This window comes from Schistocerca piceifrons, chromosome 4 (genome assembly GCF_021461385.2).
Source record: "Schistocerca piceifrons isolate TAMUIC-IGC-003096 chromosome 4, iqSchPice1.1, whole genome shotgun sequence".
Classification (NCBI taxonomy): domain Eukaryota; kingdom Metazoa; phylum Arthropoda; class Insecta; order Orthoptera; family Acrididae; genus Schistocerca; species Schistocerca piceifrons.
In genome coordinates, this window is record NC_060141.1 from 392,067,873 (window position 1) to 392,088,770 (window position 20,898).

Consider the following 20,898-nt stretch of genomic DNA (forward strand, 5'->3'; position numbering starts at 1 on the left):
CTTCTTTTTGGCTGAACAGTGGGAATGAGGGAGGTTGTAGATGACCAGCGAGACTAGGCAACGAGGCATGCAAGATCTGTTTCTGTAAAAGGTACAACTCCACCCCCCCCCCCCCCCCCCTCCGACTCAAACCTCCTGACTGCACCTAGCAGCCCTACTCTGTTCTTCCCACAAGTAGCAATACACCCTCCTTCATCCCAACCCTACAAGCCCTCCCCCTAGTTACCCCAGCCTCCTCCTTAGTCGTCATGTCCCCCCCCCCCCCTCCCCCTCACCCATGAATTGCTTCCCCCAGCAGGGACAGTCACTCACAGTCTGGCCTCAGAGGCTAGACACAGTGGTCATGTGTGTGTGAGTTGTGCTTGCAAGAATGTGTGTGTGCTTTCTACTTTAAAAGAAGGCCTTTTGATTGAAAGCTCAAATGTATAGCTGCTTTTTTGTTGTGCCTGTCTGCAACTGAACATCTCATCTATTTGGTAGTCTATTCTTTTCATAGTATTATCCTTCTTCTACTCTGTATTTGCCATTCTACAGACGCCTTCCTGATTTCTCATTTCACCATCTACATTATTTTCAGCATTTTCTGTAACACCACAATGCAAACCTTTTGACTCTCTTATTTTTCAGTTTTCCCATAGTCCATGATTCACTTCTGTACAATGCTGTGCTTCAGGCATACATTCTCAGAAATTACTTTCTCAAATTAAGGTCTATGTTCATACTAGTAAACTTCTTATGGTGATACATGTTCTTTTTGATGTGCTGCTCTGATTCTTACATCTCTCCTGCTCATCCATCATTATTACTTTAATTTTAAAGTGCCACTTCCTCTATCATACAGTCCCCAATTTTGATAGCAAATTTGTCACTAATCTCATTTCGGTTACTCCTAAATATTTTCATTTTTCTTTGATTTAGTCAGATCATCCAATACTCCATTAGAGGTAACTGGTTGCCTTTCTTCATCTTTGCTGTTTCTTTCTTAGAATTTTCATTATCAGAAGAATAATTCATATAAAATGAACTAACAGAAAACAATTTTCCTCTAGGCTTGATGTTTACAGACATCAATTTACAGCTCATCACAAATTAGCCAATGAATGTAAAGTGCAGCATATTAAAATACGCTGCCTCTGTAAACACTATCATAAATAGTTGGGACATCCAGATTGAAATTTTGAGTATATTTCATTGTGTAGCAACAATTACTATGCTGTTGTGATGTTACCACAACAGCTGCAAATTGTGAGTAATATTCAGGCTCAAACATAGGGAATTTGAAAATACAAGGTTCCGATATTTACAATGACATTTTGTGTGTATTTTTTTCTGTTCTGTTTCAGGAATAATGTAGTGATTTTTAATTACACTATATCCACTTTGTCTTTGTTCAGCTTCAAGGAAAATAATTTTAGTGTAGCAACTGGCCTTAATTTGAAGATTTCCCCTGTCATATCTCGTAAATTTTTTATTTCAAGTGGTTGGTCACATAATACTTTATTTGCTACCACATCATTTTTCATGTAACAAAGACAGTGAACAAATGAGCACTTTCTGGTAACAACACACAGATGACTGCATAGGTAATTTTGGAAATTTAGGCCATAACTTAATAAAATTGTGAAGTATTGCAGTTACTGAAGAACTTATATCTGATTCTCTCAGGTTGTGGATGACAACAGCATTCTCTTACTCTCCATAAATGCAAACCTGAATAAGAAATTTTCTGAAAGAGCCAGAACACAGAAAAAAATTTGAGCAATGAGGGCCAGCATGAAAAGATCAATTCTCTGTGCTTCAAAAAATCATTATGCTGAGGGAGACACTATTACAAACGCAAGAGTTCGAGACAGTTGTACTACAGATTTATTACATAAAAAATGCAGTCCCACAAACTGAGAGGACTAAAAAAGACACACTTGTCTATTTTTAATACAAGGAATTGCAATAGTAATGAATGTTCAATGTTGTCTTGACCTAGCTGAGGTAACATAATGCTAGAAAATCTTAACGCAGGAGATTTTCAACTATCTCTATATTCATGTAGACCCAATAAACTGAAGGGAGGAACTTTCATATTTATATATAAAAAAAATGTTCCAACAGTCAAACAAAAAAGGAGTCTTCCTGGTTCAGCATCACTTTAAAACATGTTATGTAAAGAAGTGACTAACGATGTGCCAACTGCTACACAAATTTTCGCACTTGACTAGCTCAAGATGATACTACCACAACATATCACAGCTCTTACATGAGTTAAATGCAACAAAATAGGTTGACAGTGATGAAATTAATGATGGAATGATATCATTGACAAAATACAGAAATGATCAACCTACAGTGTAATGAATATGTCACTACCACTTAAAATTTGTGCCAGACTGATACTCAGACCATGATTTCCTGCTGTTTATAAGGAGGCCCCTTACCTATTACTTTATCTGAGCCTAACACAAACTCTCATTGATTCAGACATTTCCACCAATGATTTCTGTACATTACTACTAGAGTTTCTCCCATGGGATATTAGAGAAAAACATCTCTTGGAGAATAGAGCCAGAAGAGTAACATGGCTCACCCTGCCCCTTGGGGAATTTGTGAATTGAATTAAGTGAAAAAAGTATGTCAATAGTGATGAAATACATGAAGATGTAACTACTTGAAGTGAAACCAGGGAGAGCTGGTCATCCACAAATTCTTTTCCTCTAGTGATCCTAGGTATTTCCACATACAATGCGGGAGAACCTGTTGGTCGTAATGTTTAGCAATCATAGGTGGAAGCATCAGTGACAATGAAATTTTGAATCAGGCATGGAGGTGCAGATATTCTAATGGGTACGGCAACTGCTCGCAAAAAGCACGAAAGCCTGGCTCAAGTCCCAGTCTGGCACAAATTCCCACTTGTCATGACTTATTCATTACAGTGTCATCTTTTCTTACATGCTAAATTCATCACATTTATCAATTAATTTGTAATTGTTTCTGAAAAACTTTTTATCAAAAAGATAATAATTTATGATACCATGAAACATCATGGAAACATTGGAGCGCAGCATGTATCAAAGTGATTCGAACACAAAGGGGATCTAATAAATGACAACACTTTGGTCAACAGCTCAGTCTTGTGCCTGTATGTAACTCAACATATCATATTTAAGGTGAATAGCAACCTACCATTTTCATAGGTTTAAAATAAATGCTAAACAAGAAATTTGAGCAGTGTGCATATATGAAACTGGCAGGTCATAGAATAAATTAAAAGAAATATGGGATGTTGTTAAAAGAATAGCACAGAAAGAAAGTACAGATGATGACACTAGAAACAGAGAAGAAGAGAATGTAAGTACTGTAAGAATGCATTGAAAGTGTGGCAAATGTTTGTAATTGCTATTGTTTTAATCAGAATAGATTATTAAATTGGTGTAAATAGTTCAGAAGGGACAAGGAAGTACAATATCAAAAGCAATATCTCTGAAAACGAAAATTATGAAATATGCCAAAACTGAAAATACTTATGAAGCAGGTTGCCGGTGAGTTAGAACAACTGATTCTGTCAGTTACTGAATCAAGCTTAGGTTTGATTTCTGCTGCTCCTACCAGCAGGTGAGGATTTACTAGCCATTTCCAGTAGATCACTGGAAAAGGGAAGTGTTTGATGGCAACACCTGTTTTAGGGTGAACTCTGAGTTAAGACTAAAATATAAAGGGTAGTTTGTGTCATTCAAAATTTAATTCCAGAACTAGTCAAAATAATAGAGGATTAAAGTAATTTTGTTACTTTGACTTATTAAAGAATTAAAATGAATTTAAGATTTGCTTAGAAGAACTACTGCCAATGAATCGTGTAGATATAGTATGTATTTCCGAAAATCATTAAATAGTTAAATGAGAAATGCTGGATATGATTGCATTTAGTTCACTATCCAGTTATTGCAGATTAAAAGCAGAGAAACAAGACAGTGACACTTACTTGACAAAGCAGTACAAATGAAAAAAACATTGATGATGAACAAAAATGAGGATGAGAACTAGTCTCCTATTGTTGATTATTTTGTAGCTTATAGACACATGTAACAGCTGAAAACATTCCAGGAACTTCTTAACTACCACTGTTTTTTCAGTGAAGTACACAATCTCTTGCATTACACACTTGCACAGAGATGTCCAAAAACATACACCTTCAGCTGCAGCAAAACCAAGGAAAAAGGTGATAGCTCACAAGCTAGTAGTGCATGAATGAATAAATTAATGAACATTCTTTGAGCTAAATAAACCTCTCTTAGTTTCCTTGATAAACTGATGCCACTTGAAGCCCAAGGTTTAAGAACATTTAGCCTACTGACATGAGTTAACATTCTTATGACACTGCTATGGCTTTTGCACCAGAATATTAAACACTATTTTGAATCCTAGGCAGGGGCACAAAACCTAAATGGAAATTATTTTTACTTTTAGGATTGTAATTGTGAATTGCACACTTCAGCCTAAATTCACTCATTTATTAACCTTTAATACCATTAGGGAGTAAATGTCATGGCATCTTGGTGCAAGAATCCAAAGAACCCTTACAAAGCTTCTTTTTGCTATGATATTTTTCAATAAATGCTTCAGTATCGGTATCAATGTTCTTCAGTTATAGACATAGACATAATCCCTAGCAGTGTAAGAAGTTCTATAGTTCTGTAACTTCATGACATCTCTATGACATAATTTGTCAAACTAAATAAAGTATCTAATAGCCAACTACAATCTCCTAGCAATGATGACAGAAGAAGTCTTCAAAAGCCTGAGACTGAATACAAATCTGACATGGCAAGAAGTCTGTGAAGCATCATCAACTTTAGATAATATTCTTGTTGCATACATCTCTAGCATAAGATTGATACAAGAATGAATGGTTTTGAATGGCCTAGTAATCAAATCATATTCAGGTCATTACAAACATGTTACAATGAGTAACTTGTCCGAAATAGTATAAGTAAACATGTAGTATAAGTAAAAATGTTTTTATGCTACTTTTGAGAAGTAACTCACGGTAATGAGGCTTTAATAATCTGAAAATAATTGTCTGATCAATCAAATACAGTCATTATCATATAAAGTTGTGATTAAGATGAATAAATGTTATAATGAAAATTAAAATAGTGTGTGCCAAAACTTTACCATAGTACTCCCATAAAATAAATAGTTTTTTAAACTTAACTACATTGGCTCAAAATAATATGCTTCAATCTAACCTGAATGGCTTCTTGATACAGTTCCTCTGATTCCTTACGCAGCTCATCCAAGGCCTGTTGTTGTGAAAATAACTGCCGATCAATCTGTTGTAAATCATACAATGATTGCTTGTATTTGTATCGAGCCCAATCTTTCACTAGTAAAGATCTCCGGTCAATTTCCTCTATAGTCAATTCAGGAGGTGGGCGAGCATACAACCTGTGACAAATGAATATACATGTTTGTAGTATCACAGAAGCTATAATTACTGAATTCATAATCTTACTAGTTATTTTTCATACAAAAATAAGTCAAATAATTTGGCATATGAATATGTGCATATGTCATTTATTTCATAATATTTGTAAGTACAACATGAATTTTATAAATGTAAATTCTAAGCATCCTGTGACTGAACAGCATATTTTACAACAGTACATAATAATGGAGTTGAAAGCGACATGAATACAAAGAATGTGCATGTCAAAGGCATCTGTCTGCTAATACTTACTCTTTCTGATCAACCAATTTCAGTGGAACCTCAACTTCATCAATTGGTTTAAGTTGTCGAGCATGTTTTTCCAACCTTCTGATTTGTTTCTCTAATTTCTTCTTTCTACGTTCTTCTCGGTGCTTTATTATAGCAGGATCTAATCGTTTCTTCTTTTTCAGCGGTTCACCACTGGAAAAAAGTTATAGTATCTTGGTAATTATATTAACTAAATTTTTAATGTGATTTCAAAGTAAAACAAGTGATGTGCATTAAACAAAAACTGTAAGTGGCACAGTTAACAAAAGTGATTGTTGTTGTTGTTGTGGTGGTCTTCAGTCCAGAGACTGGTTTGATGGGGCTCTCCATGCTACTCTAACCTGTTCATGCTTCTTCATCTTCGAGTAACAACTGCAACCTACATCCTTCTGAATCTGTTTAGTGTATTCATGCCTTGGTGTCCTTCTATGATTTTTACCCTCTGCACTTCTGTCCAATACTAAATTGATAATCCCTTGATGCCTCAGAACATGTCCTATCAACCAATCCCTTCTTCTAATCAAGTTGTGCCACAAATTCCAATTCTCCCCAATTCTATTCAGTACCTCCTTAGTTATGTGATCTACCCATTTAATCTTCACCATTCTTCTGTAAAACCACGTTTCAAAATCTTCTATTCTCTTCTTGTCCAAACTATTTATCGTCCATGTTTCACTTCCATACATGGCCACACTCAATACAAATGCTTTCAAAGAAGACTTCCTGACACTTAAACCTATACTTGGTGTTAACAAATTTCTCTCCTTCAGAAACACTTTCCTTGCCATTGCCAGTCTACATTTTATATCCTCTCTGCTTCGACCATCATCAGTTATTTTGCTTCCCAAACAGAAAAACTCATCAACTACTTTAAGTGTCTTATTTCCTAATCCAATTCCCTCAGCATCACCTGATTTAGTTCGATTACATTCCATTATCCTTGTTTTGCTTTTGCTGATGTTCACCGTATATCCTCCTTTCAAGACTCTGTCCATTCCTTTCGACTGCTCTTCCAGGTCCTTCGCTGTCTCTGACAGAAATGCAATGTTGTCAGCAAACTTCAGTTCTCCACAACTGCTTCCCTTTCGTGCCCCTCAGCTCTTATAACTGCCATCTGGTTTCTGTACAAATTGAAAATAGCCTTTTGCTCCATGTATTTGATCCCTGCCACTTTCAGAATTTGAAAGAAAGGTATTCCAGTCAACACTGTCAAAAGCTTTCTCTAAGTCTACAATGCTACAAATGTAGATTTGTCTTTCCTTAATCTATCTTCTTAGATAAGTCGTAGGGTCAGTATTGCCTGACGTGTTCCAGCATTTCTGTGGAATCCAAACGGATCTTCCTCGAGGTTGGTTTCTATCAGTTTCTCCATTCGTCTGTATAGAATTCTTTTTAGTATTTTGCAGCTGTGCCTTATTAAACTGATAGTTTGGTAATTTTCACACCTGTCAACACTTGCTTCCTTTGGGATTGGAATTATTATATTCTTCTTGATCTCTGAGGGTATTTCGCCTGTCTCATACATCTTGCTCGCCAGATGGCAGAGTTTTGTTATCAGTAGTTATAATGGAATGTTGTCTACTCCCGAGGTCTTTCAGTGCTCTGTCAAACACTTCACACAGTATCATATCACCCATTTCATCTTCAGTTATGTCCTCTTCCATTTCCATAACATTGCTCTCAGCTACATCGTCCTTGTATAGACCCTCTATGCACCCCTTCCACCTTTCTGTTTTCCCTTCTTCTCTTAGAACTGGTTTTTCATCTGAGCTCTCGATATTCATACAAGTGGTTCTCTTTTCTCCAAAGGTCTCTTTAATTTTTCTGTAGGCAGTATCTATCTTACCCCCTAGTGATATATGCCTCTACACCCTTACATTTGTCCTCTAGCCATCCCTACTTAGGCATTTTGCACTTCCTGTCAATCTCATATTTGAGACGTTTGTATTCCTTTTTGCCTGCTTCATTTACTGTATTTTTATATTTTCTCTTTTCATCAATTAAATTCAATATCTCTTCAGTTACTCAAGGACTTCTACAAGCCCTCATCTTTTTACCTACATGAACCTCTGTTGCATTTAATATTTCATCTCTTGAAGCTACCTGTTCTTCTTCTACTGTATCTCTTTCCCCCATTCTTGTCAATCATTCCCTAATGCTCTCTCTGAAATTCTCTCCAGTTCTTTCAGTTTATCCAGGTCCCATCTCCTTAAATTCCCTGCTTTTTGCAGTTTCTTCAGTTTTAGTCTACAGTTCATAGCCAATAGATTGTTGTCAGAGCTCATATCTGCCCCTGGAAATGTCTTACAATCTAAAACCTGGTTCCTAAATCTCTGTTTACCATTATATAATCTATCTGAAACCTTCGAGATAGAAACGCAATCCAGAGCGAGTACCAGACTGACTGGACTTTAAATTTTCTAACCTATCTGCCCGATTAAGGGATCTGGAATTCTACGCTCCGATCTATAGAAAACAAGTTTTCTTTCTCCTGATAACGATGACATGCTGAGTAGTCCCCACCCAGAGATCTGAATGGGGGCTCTTTTACCTCCAGAATATTTTACCCAGGAGGATGCCATCATTATTTAACTATACAGTAAAGCTGCATGCCCTCAGAAAAAATTATGGCTGTAGTTTCCTCTTACTTTCAGCCGTTCACAGTACCAGCACAGCAAGGCTGTTTTGGTTAATGTTACAAGGCCAGATCAGTCAACCATCCAGATTGCTGCCCCTGCAACAGTCCATGGTTCATGGGAGGGTGATTGTTATGCATCTGAAACACATTTATAACTGATAAGAGAGAAACTGACAAAAGAATTTACATAAAAAATTATGAGGATAGAAAGCACTGTTCATTATTTATATAAATAGACAATGTAGCTGACTGTTATAAAAATTCTTCTTTAGAGCTTTGGCTCAAGTAATGTAGTTTGTATGGTAAGTAAAATTATCAAAAACTTTCAAATCCAGTTAAAATTTCAGTAATGATGCTGCCATATTTTCTCCACCAAATACTAGTTTAATTGTCTCACTGAATGTAACATTACCTATTAGTTGTTAATAATACAGAAAAAATCTAATCAGTTCCAATAATCCTTGGAAGACAGGATATTGGTTCAACACGTATTAGTTTTTCTTGAAGAATGCATTTCTCAATCGTATAGATTCTATTACACTTTATCAGGACAGTGGGAATAGACTTCATAAGGATAGTGGAAAGTTCAGAACTGAAAGAGGAGTATGGCAAGGAGATTACATAGCTACAGAAGTATTCTCAGCAGCCCTAGAGGAAGTATTCAGATCCTTAAACTAGGAAAAGAAAGAAGGAATGCAAGTTAACAGATTATTAACACATACAGTATGAAAGTAGATCTGAAATTCAGTTTCAATAAGATTAAATAATATACAATCAACACACTGGAATTATAACAGTGCAAATTGACAAATAAACCTTAAAACTGGTCAATGCATTGTTATATAGAGTAGTTGATGGCAGTGACTGGATGGAGAGAAAAAGAATCAAAAATAAAGTTGACCTGGAGTGATTTTTGTAAAGTAAATAGTTTCCAAGACATTCAAATATCTCTAAAGCAGCAAGTCAACTATAAATGTGTTTTACAAGTTTTAACTTAACTCCAGTGATAGATGAACTTTTAAAGTGAAAAGCACTGAAAAACTAAGAGTTACCGAGTGAGCAACAGGGTACATATCTAGTTGAAATGGAACAGCCTACAGAGGAGGACATAATAATGACAATAACGAAAATTAAATTGATGGCAGATGGACCAAAGAATCTTTTTACTGGCTCCTAGGAAATAAGAAGGGGCTATGCGGATGGACTAATTGGAAGTAATTAGGTGACAGAGAAAATATGAAGAAGCGACATGCACGTGAATCTTCGGAGATCATAGTGCATGTAAAACTCTGGGAGAAGTCGTTTTTCAGCCGTCGATGACAATAACTGATAATCTCGATGATGATACTGTTTATATTGTACATACTAAACATCTTTTGTAGCTGAATTTCAACCCATCATCTTCCTTGGTTTTCATCTTTTCCTTGTTTTATGTTTGCCCTTCACGACTTGAAGCAGCGCAACTGCATTTTACTTTTGTTTACATTTCGTTGGACTGCAAGTGCAGTCTGTCCTATACAAGGCACGGCCGGTTGGGGTGGCCGAGCGGTTCTAGGCGCTACAGTCTGGAACCGCGCGACCGCTATGGTCGCAGGTTCGAATCCTGCCTCGGGCATGGGTGTGTGTGATGTCCTTAGGTTAGGTTAGGTTTAAGTAGTTCTAAGTTCTAGAGGACTGATGACCTCAGAAGTTATGTCCCACAGTGCTCAGAGCCATTATACAAGGCACACTGTGTTCTTTTTTCATCAGTTTATTGGCACTGTTTTTCTAAGCATAGCTAACTCTATCAATAAAAACAAAGATGAGGTGACTTACCGAACGAAAGCGCTGGCAGGTCGATAGACACACAAACAAACACAAACATACACACAAAATTCAAGCTTTCGCAACAAACTGTTGCCTCATCAGGAAAGAGGGAAGGAGAGGGGAAGACAAAAGGAAGTGGGTTTTAAGGGAGAGGGTAAGGAGTCATTCCAATCCCGGGAGCAGAAAGACTTACCTTTGGGGGAAAAAAGGACAGGTATACACTCGCATACACGCACATATCCATCCACACATACAGACACAAGCAGACATTTTGTCTGCTTGTGTCTGTATGTGTGGATGGATATGTGCGTGTGTGCGAGTGTATACCTGTCCTTTTTTCCCCCAAAGGTAAGTCTTTCCGCTCCCGGGATTGGAATGACTCCTTACCCTCTCCCTTAAAACCCACTTCCTTTTGTCTTCCCCTCTCCTTCCCTCTTTCCTGATGAGGCAACAGTTTGTTGCGAAAGTTTGAATTTTGTGTGTATGTTTGTGTTTGTTTGTGTGTCTATCGACCTGCCAGCGCTTTCGTTCGGTAAGTCACCTCATCTTTGTTTTTATATATAATTTTTCCCACGTGGAATGTTTCCCTCTATTATATTAACTCTATCAATATTCACACAAAAATTCCTTCTGTTGCCATGACTACAAAAAGATGTTGGAGTGTAATGTCCACAGATGTGGGTGTTTAAGAGCATAGCATTTTATCTTGGTCTCCAATGATGCCTATCCAAAGCTCAAAACTTTCTTCCACTGCAGTGTTTATCTTGTAAAACTAAAGGACCACACATAACAGTAAAGGAGAATCTTACTTATGCTCTGCATAGCATGAATATTCTCAATATCTGATACACAGACTGTGCTATGATTATCTCAGTCACTTACATGAAATGTTGCTTCACTGTCAACACCAAAGTGGAAACCAGCTATCTTTTCTATAAAATTTTAGAATTGTCATTCAATTGTAAATGTGTTGCTTCATCACTTGTACCTGCTGTAATGTGCCTAAAATCGTGGCCTATTTTTACTTAAGCATCCTTAAGATGAATGCCAACTAAATTATGAATTCTTGGGGTTCACTTAAGTGAATTTGCTTCATGTTCCCAAAAACTCTCTTACAATTATAGAACAATTTGTCTGTATGTATAATGACAATGCTTCTTTCTCATTATGCACAACAACAATTTTGATAACAGCCTGAAGTGATTTTGCTAACGTCAGAAAAGTACCAAAGTGCACATTTCAAATGGCAGAAGAAATAGTTACAGTTGAATACACTGTAATGAATATGCAATTTGCAAGTCCTAAAATTATTTGAAAATGACCTCATCAACCAGCGAGTTACGTCAATGAATATTTAAAGGATAATCAAATAAACAGAGAGAAAATGGAGTACATACTAATGTAAATATATTTATTTATTTACATATTTTACACCCAAATTTGAGCACTTTGTTCAATCCATATACATTTAAGTCTTAATGCTAGTTGTAGATTTGGCTTTCCTCTTCTGCTCCCAAAACTTCTTCATCCTGGCTGCCCTTTCTAAATCAGTTATGGTGTATTTTTTGCGCGTAAATGTCTTTAGGTTAAATCTCATGTCGCTGTGTTTCAGGATCTTCTTCTCTTCCCTGCCTTCAATTTGTTGCATTGTTAAGACTAACTCACCTAAATCATCTTGAACATCTTTGAACCAGTTGTTCTTGGTCTTACTTTTCCAAAAGTAAGTGAACAGTTGTTTCAGTAGCCTGGTTTTGGTAGTTTGGAAATGTGGCAGAAAAAAGCAACTCTCCTTTTCCGTATTGTGTCAATTATTGATTCAGTTTCTTGGTATACAGCTTCAATAGGTAATAGTCACCACTGTCCCTCTACTTGGTATTTTTTGTTTATAACTGTTCTAAGGATTCTTCTGTCTGCCTTCTGTATTTTGTCTGTGGTTGATTTGGTGTTCATCCTGAACAGTGTTTCACTAGCGGGAGTGGTAGTCTCTTTTGCATTTATTGAGAGACATCTTCTTGTATGTTGGCCAGGTGATGCATTGCACTTGTTTTAGCTTAGTTGTTCAGCTTTCTACTGACATTTTCTCATTTGAATTCCAACTTATAACCTCCCCAAGATATTTGAATTTATTTACAATTTTAATCTGTTTGTTATCATTCAGTGTAATGGTTGGTGTTTCAACCTTGAAGGATGGCATCATTTCTGCCTTTTCAAATGAGATCTGTAGTCAGACCTTTGCTGCTATTTTTTCAAGTTCTTCAATTTGGTGTTTAGCCTCTTCCACACTATTTGCGAGCAGAGCTAGATCATCAGAAAAGGCCAGGCAATTGAATTTGATATTTCTGCCAATCTTTATGTTTGGTTGGCATTTCTTATTCCACTCTCACATGACTTTCTCCAGTGCGCAGTTAAATAGTAGTGGTGAGAGATCAACCCCCTATCGAAGTCCCGTCCGGATTTCAAATGATTCAGATAGTTTCCCTCTGAATTTAACTTTTGATTTAGTATTCTTAAGGATGAATCCAATAAGATTAACGAGTTTCAGGTGCAATCCAAATTCTGCAAGGATTTTAAGTAATGACTCATGACGGATACTGTCATATGTTTTCTTGAAGTCAACAAAAGCGGTGACCAACCTCTTGTTTCTCACTCTTTGATGTTTCATGATCCACATATTTTGATCTGGACAGCTTATTCCAGGATCAAATCCTCCTTGATATTCTCCAAGTTCTTGGTCGAGTTGTTCCCGCATTCTTGTAAAGATAATTCTAGACAAGTTCTTATATGTGACATCAAGCAGTGAAATCCCCCAACATTTGTTTGAATCCGATCTATCGCCATTTTTGAGTATTGGGTGGATTATAGCTGTATTCAAATCTTTTGGTACTTTTTTTCAGAATTCCAAATGTCTACTATGTGCTTATGGAGGTTCTGAAGTGTTTTTTTATTTGTGTTCTTCCACAGCTCTGTAACCATTTGATTCTTCCCTGCTGCTTTGTAGTTCTTGAGCCATGTAGTTGCTTCAATCACTTCAACGAGATCTGGTGGTGTAATCTTCTCTGGATGTGTTTTGATTTTTGGATTTGGTTCGAAATCTAGGTATTCTTTTGGTTCCTCGACATTCAGTAATTCTTTGAAGTGATCAGCTAGAATGTTCGCATTGTCTTGATTATTATGTGCTAGTTTCCCATTTTTATTTCTATCATGAGTGTTGGTGGAGTATACTTTGATTGATATTTTCTGAATGTCCTATAACACTCCCTTGTTTTTTGTTGTTTGAATTATTCCTCTATGAAGTTTAGTATTTCTTTTTGATGGTCTCTTTTGATTCTTCTGACTTCCTTGGCCATTTGTCTTCTGGCAACAGTTAGCTCTTCTCGAGATTTCTGTTTTCTTTTGCTGCTCATTCAGTGATGCTTTGTGCCTTTTCTGTATTGCTTTACCACATTCTTCATTCCACCAAGCATGTTTCTCTCTTCTTCTGACAGGGGCAATCTCTTTGGCAATGTTTTCAGTTTATCAGTAATCCTTCCCAGTTCATTGCTTGGAAATGTTTTGGATCTCTCTGAATACAACTCATTTTTTATTAAACAGCTGGGGTCATACTTTCTCCTCCTAGTGGATTTTGATGGTTTGTTTTTCTTTCTTGGGGTTAACTTAATTTTTGTCTTTGAAATGTAATGATTTGAATTGATGTTCACCCCGTGAAGGACTTGGACGTTACAGATATCCTTGTGGTACTTTTTATCCATTGCAAAATGGTCTATTTGACACTCCCCATTTTAACATTAGGGCATTTCCATGTCATTAACTTGTGTGGTCTCCTCTTAAATCTTGTAGTTTCGAGAATAAGTCCATAATCTATGCAAAGTTCAATTGGTCTTTGTAAATTTATTAATAGAAAATGCAGTGTGACACTTAGGTTCAAAGATAGACTTACTCTGGGGTATTGTTCATTTACAAATATAGTCACTTATCACTTGTAAAACTCTCATGCAGTATATACTGTAGTAATCAGAATCTTCAGTCTCTCTGCAATAAATTAATAGAACTGGAAATAATGCTTTCAAATGAATTAAATGGTGTTTCTGTGCTATGTCTTAATGAGCACTGGTTAAGAGAGAATATATTGCACACAGTGAAAATAACAAACTATGAACTGGCAGCCTATACTTGTGTTTGAAAGCAACTTCAATGTGGTTGAAATTGCATCTTTGTCAAAAAAGGAATAGCTTACAAAAATACAGAACAACTAAAGACACTAAATAGTGAAAGAGATTTTGAAATATCATCCACAGAATTACCATCACATAAAATAACTGTAGTATGCCTTTACAGATCTCCTGATGGAGACTCAAAAAACTTTGTTCAACACATTAATTCTAACTGTAAAAAAATAAACAAACACTCCTCACATGCAGGGATTTCAACACAGACTATAGCAAACCCCAAAAAATAAGAACTATTGAATCTCTTAGTATTTTATAACTTGAAAATCACAATACATTCCTCAACATGAGAAACTTGCTCTACAAAATCCACAATAGACCAAATAATAATTACCTCTAATCAATAATATTACAAAGCAGAGATAATAAAGACTGCACTTGGAGACCACTATGGACAAACCAATACTGAATGTGAGAAGGCCACCAAACTGACAAGTACATATGAGAGCAGATCTTACAATGATCAGAATACTGAAATCTTTAGAAATCATTTAAAGAAAGAATCATGGGAACAAATTTATTGTGCTGGAAATATATCTGACAAATTTAGTATCTTTATGGATACAATTAAATATCATTTTGAGCAACGGCCTTGCCACGGTGGATACACCAGTTCCCGTGAGATCACCAAAGTTAAGCGCTGTCGGGTGTGGCCGGCACTTGGATGGGTGACCATCCAGCTGCCATGTGCTGTTGTCATTTTTCGGGGTGCACTCAGCCTCATGATGCAATTGAGGGGCTACTCAACCGAATAGTATCGGCTCCAGTCAAAGAAAACCATCATAACGACCGGGAGAGCGGTGTGGTGACCACACACCCCTCCTATCCGTATCCTCAACTGAGGATGACATGGCGGTCGGATGGTCCCGATGATGTGGCCTCTAGACGGAGTGCTTCAACATCATTTTGATGTAGCATTTCCACTTAAAATTAGGAGGCCAAAACTCACTCACACAAACAAATGGATCGCAACAGGTATCAGAAAATCACGTGCAGAGAAACGACTCCTCTACGGAGTTACGAAAACATGTCACACAAGACCAGAATTTGATAGGTATTTTACAAAGTATACAACACTTCCGAGGAAAATAATAAAAAGTGCCAAAAGGATGGAAAATGACATATATAAGAAATGCATCCAATAAAATGAAGGCTGTTTGGAATATTGTAAAGAAAGAAACATGAAGTAACAAAACAAAAACTAATAATACACAGTTGAATGAAAATTTGCACACTATCTGCAAACCAAAGGAAGTAGCTAAAACATTTAACAGTTATTTTGTAAATGTAACAGAAAAACTTATTGAGCAAAAGGTCACCCATAAACATCCCTCACAAATAACGTCAAAAATTGAACAGGCAGAAAAAAAAAAAAAAACAATATTTCTCATAACAACTAATACACAAGAAGTACAGCAAGAAATAAAGCTTCTAAAATAAAAACATTCATGAGGAATAGACAACATACCAGATTTTGTTGTAAAAAAATTTGTCGACTTAATTTCTGAACCACTGATGTATCCCGTAAACCTGTCCTTCTCAACTGGCAGCTTTCCAACATGTTTAAAAATTGGTGAATTTAAACAACTACACAAAAAAGGAAGCCAGGAAAAGGTGTCAAACTATACACCAGTTTCTATATTGTGTGTTTCCTAAAATTCTAGGGAAACTCTTTTATAAAAGACTGTCAGATTTCATAAATAAATATAATATACTAACAGCAACTCAACATGGTTTTAGGAGAAATCACTCTACTGAAACAGCAATCTTTTCTTTTCTGTATGAAACTCTACTGGCCCTAGATATGCAGGAACATACCTCAAGTATATTCCTAGAGTTGTCAAAAGCATTCGATACCATCAATCGTGATAAATTACTAGGTAAGATTCAGAACTGGGGAGCAGCGCATAACTGGATTAAATCATACCTCCATGAAAGAAAACAGCTCATAGAGATAACACATGAAGTAAATGGGACAGTCAAAACTCATCAGAGTCATTAGTGGTCAAACATGGAGTTCCACAAGGTTCCCTATTGGGTCCAATTCTGTTCTTGCTATATGTTAACGATTTACATAGAAGTAAAAACAGTAAGATAAATCAATTTGCAGATGACACCAGCATCTTAATAACAGAAAGTAGAAAATAAAACTTTGAAAATGACATTAAGGCCATCACAGAGAAGCTAGTACAGTACTTTGATGCAAACAGTTTGATTATAAATCTGGAAAAAACTGTTGCAATGGATATTTTCACCACCCAGAAAAGGACACCAGCTAATCCTCCTCTATAAATAAGTGAACAAAAAATTGAAAAAACAGGGAGTACAAAATTTCTCGATATATGGATTCACCAAAATATGAAATGGGATACACACGTGGACTATGTGAACAAAAAACTGAGCAAAACTTGTTTTGTAATCAGAGTAATAAGAAACTGTTTATCACATGATAATCTCAGGACCATATATTTTGCTTTGCTTATGCTCATTCAATATTGAAATATGGTGTAGTGTTTTGGGGAAATTGTGGAGCTAGTCAGAAATCATTTAGATTGCAGAAAAAGATCATTAGATTAATGGAATGGTTAGATCAAACATCATCATGCAAGCCACTATTTAGGAAAAATAAAATAGTACCACTTCCACATATTCATATACTTGAAAATGTACATATTATAAAAGAAAAATTAAACAGCGGCAGTCTGAGCATCACCGACGACTGTTTTTATAAAATGTTTACAGGAAGAAAATATTGTATAATTTCATCTTTTGTTAAAATTATGTCTGGAAAAAAAGAAAAAAATCAAGGAATGTGTATTGTAATTAATGAATGGTCCAATATCTTTCGTACACTGTACAGTCCTAGATTCACAGGATAAATAAATAAATAACTTATCAGTGGGTTCCATCATACAAAGAAGTGCAAATGGCTAAGAAGACTGAAAGAGATATTGTGTGATTTATGTGGATTTTGTTAAGATTTTTCCATCCCTTTATAACAGAACAACCATTGCATTTGGTTACCTGTTGATGGACGAACAAGCCAAAAACAAGTCTCTAGTATACACAGTCTAGTCACATTGATGGGACCACTGCCTATGTTCGATGTCAATTTGCAATCAGTCACCACTCACAAACAGCAGGTAGCAGCCCTAGCAGTGTGGAAACTAATTTATCTGACATACAAAAGTGCTTGGTCATTGGCTTTTGGGGGAAGGGTGGATGCATTTCTGAAACAGCTAAGTTTATAAACTGTTTGTGTGCTGTCATGGTTAGAGTATACCATATATGGAAAAATGGTGCTATCCAACTGGCACCAAGGCAACTGTGATGGATCATGGGCCATTGATGATGGCATACATGTCAGCTGTGGAGATGTGTATGGGGAACCAGATATGCAAATGACCACCCAGATAAACCAAGGGGCTACCAATAGCGTATGCTCAATGAACATTCAGCAAACATTGTTGTGTATGATCCTCCATTGCAGGTGCCTGGTTAAAGCACGAATGCTGACTCCTTTTCATCAGCAATGCAGACTTGAATTTGCATGCCAATGCCATAACTGGACATCCACCAAGAGGTGACAGGTGGCCTTTTTCGATGAATCACATTTTGTGTTCCATCACTGTGAAACACCCGAAAGCAAACAACCTGCAACAGTCATCAGAAGGGTTCAGGCCAGAGGAGGGAGCATCTTGGGCTGAGGAATGTTTTCATGGTATTGTTTGGGTGACCATGTCATTCTGGAAGGCACAATAGATCAACTGTCAGCACAGCGGCATCTAACAGCAGGACATTGCAACATGTCACACAGCTCACATTGTATGTGAATGTTTAGATGAGCTCCAGGATGAGTTTACTCAACTCCCCTGGCCACCAACCTCTATAGATTTAAACCCAATCAAGAATCTATGGGAACATCTCATTCAGACTGCCATGGCACTGGAGTTGGCATAGCTCCACATCCATGTCAGTACCTCCCAGAAGCTCATTAACTCTCTTCCTGCATGTCTGGCAGTGGTCCAAGCTGCAAAAGGTGGTTAATTCAGGCGTCTGACAGGTGACTGGACAGCGTTAATGTGACTGGACAGCGTATAAATAATATTGGATTAAAGTACAAAATGTGCTCTTCACCTTTAATAAAGGATCAAATTCATGATGTTGTACTTAGCCAATATGAGACAATCGAGACATTTGACAATTCCTGCACAAAACACCGTGCATCAAGGGAGTCATTCTTAATGATGCAACAATGTTTTCATAGAGGAATCAAAGAAAGTATCATTTCATCACACACTCACATCATGTATTGATCATAAGAACTCTGAGACCTATGGGATTATATACATCTACATCTACATGATTACTCTGCAATTCACATTTAAGTGCTTGGCAGAGGGTTCATCGAACCACAATCATACTATCTCTCTACCATTCTACTCCCAAACAGCGTGCGGGAAAAACGAACACCTAAATCTTTTTGTTCGATCTCTGGTTTCTCTTATTTTATTTTGATGATCATTCCTACCTATGTAGGTTGGGCTCAACAAAATATTTTCGCATTCGGAAGAGAAAGTTGGTTACTGAAATTTCGTAAATAGATCTCGCCGTGACGAAAAACGTCTTTGCTTTAATGACTTCCATCCCAACTCACGTATCATATCTGCCACACTCTCTCCCCTATTACGTGATAATACAAAACGAGCTGCCCTTTTTTGCACCCTTTCGATGTCCTCCGTCAATCCCACCTGGTAAGGATCCCACACAGTGCAGCAATATTCTAACAGAGGACAAACGAGTGTAGTGTAAGCTGTCTCTTTAGTGGACTTGTTGCATCTTCTAAGTGTCCTGCCAATGAAACACCCAGGTACTTAGTTGAATTGACAGCCTTGAGAATTGTACTATTTATCGAGTAATCGAATTCCAACGGATTTCTTTTGGAACTATGTGGATCACCTCAAACTTTTCGTTATTTAACGTCAACTGCCACCTGCCACACCATACAGCAATCATTTCTAAATCGCTTTGCAACTGATACTGGTCTTCGGATGACCTTACTAGACAGTAAACTACAGCATCATCTGCAAAAAACCTAAGAGAACTGCTCAGATTGTCACCCAGGTTATTTATACAGATCAGGAACAGCAGAGGTCCCAGGATGCTTCCCTCGGGAACGCATGATATCACTTCAATTTTACTCAATGATTTGCCGTCTATTACTACGAACTGCGACCTTCCTGACAGGAAATCACGAATCCAGTCACACAACTGAGATGATACCCCATAGGCCTGCAGCTTGATTAGAAGTTGCTTGTGAGGAACGGTGTCAAAAGCTTTCCGGAAATCTAGAAATACGGAATCAACTTGAGATCCCCTGTCAATAGTGGCCATTACTTCGAGCGAATAAAGAGGCAGCTGCGTAGCACAAGAATGATGTTTTCTGAAACCATGCTGATTACGTATCAATAGATCGTTCCCTTCGAGGTGATTCATAATGATTAAATACAATATATGCTCCAAAACCCTACTGCAAACTGACGTCAATGATATAGGTCTGTAGTTCAATGGATTACTCCTACTACCGTTCTTAAACACTGGTGCGACCTGCACAATTTTCCAATCTGTAGGTACAGACCTATCGGTGAGTGAGCAGTTGTATATGATTGCTAAGTAGGGAGCTATTGTATCAGTGTAATCTGAAAGGAACCTAATCGGTATACAATCTGGACCAGAAGACTTGCCCGTATCAAGCGATTTGAGTTGCTTCACAACCCCTAAGGTATCTACTTCTAAGAAACTCATGCTAGCAGCTGTTCGTGTTTCAAATTCTGGAATATTCCATTCATCTTCCCTGGTGAAAGAACTTCGGAAAACTGCGTTCAGTAACTCCGCTTTAGCGGCACAGTCGTCGGTAACAGTACCGTCGGCACTGTGCAGCGAAGGTATTGGCTGCATCTTGCCGCTTGTGGACTTTACATACAATCAGAATTTCTTCAGATTTTGTACCAAATTTCGAGAAAAAAAAGAAGAAGGTGTACTTTTTTACCACATGCCATTCCTTACAGAAACAGGCAGGGAGTGAATAACATGGTATACTCAAACAGTCCACGGGTATACTGCCAGTTCATAGTGTCCACTGGCAGTATACCCGTGGACTGTTCGAGCAACAAATACGCCAGGAGAAACTGAAGAATCACAACATGGTATAATTTAATGTACAACATGATGCGGTTTGTAGAGTGTAAAATGGTGAAAATGTATGCATAATAATTGGCTATATATGAAAAGAAAGCTTGTACATCTATATCTATACACCATAAGCCACTTCATGGTGTGTAGTTGAGGGAATTTCTGGTCCTACTATCATTTCCCTCTTTTCTTCTTTTTTTTGTTCCATTTGCAAATGATCCATGGGAAAAATGATTGATTGTAAACCTCCATGTGAGTGCTAATATCTCTAATGTCATTTCACAAGATGT

The 20,898-nt window shown here is 37.1% G+C and overlaps 1 protein-coding gene across 1 annotated transcript in view; it reads right to left on the minus strand.

The window, feature by feature from the left end:
• LOC124795358 (prefoldin subunit 3-like) overlaps positions 1 to 20,898 on the minus strand; it is a 37,796-nt gene that overhangs the window by 1,950 nt on the left and 14,948 nt on the right. Inside the window, exons 3-4 of the mRNA XM_047259351.1 lie at positions 5,729 to 5,899; positions 5,238 to 5,436 (exon numbers count right to left, since the gene is read on the minus strand). Coding sequence (XP_047115307.1) covers positions 5,238 to 5,436; positions 5,729 to 5,899 — 370 coding nt within the window. The remainder of the gene's footprint in view (positions 1 to 5,237; positions 5,437 to 5,728; positions 5,900 to 20,898) is intronic.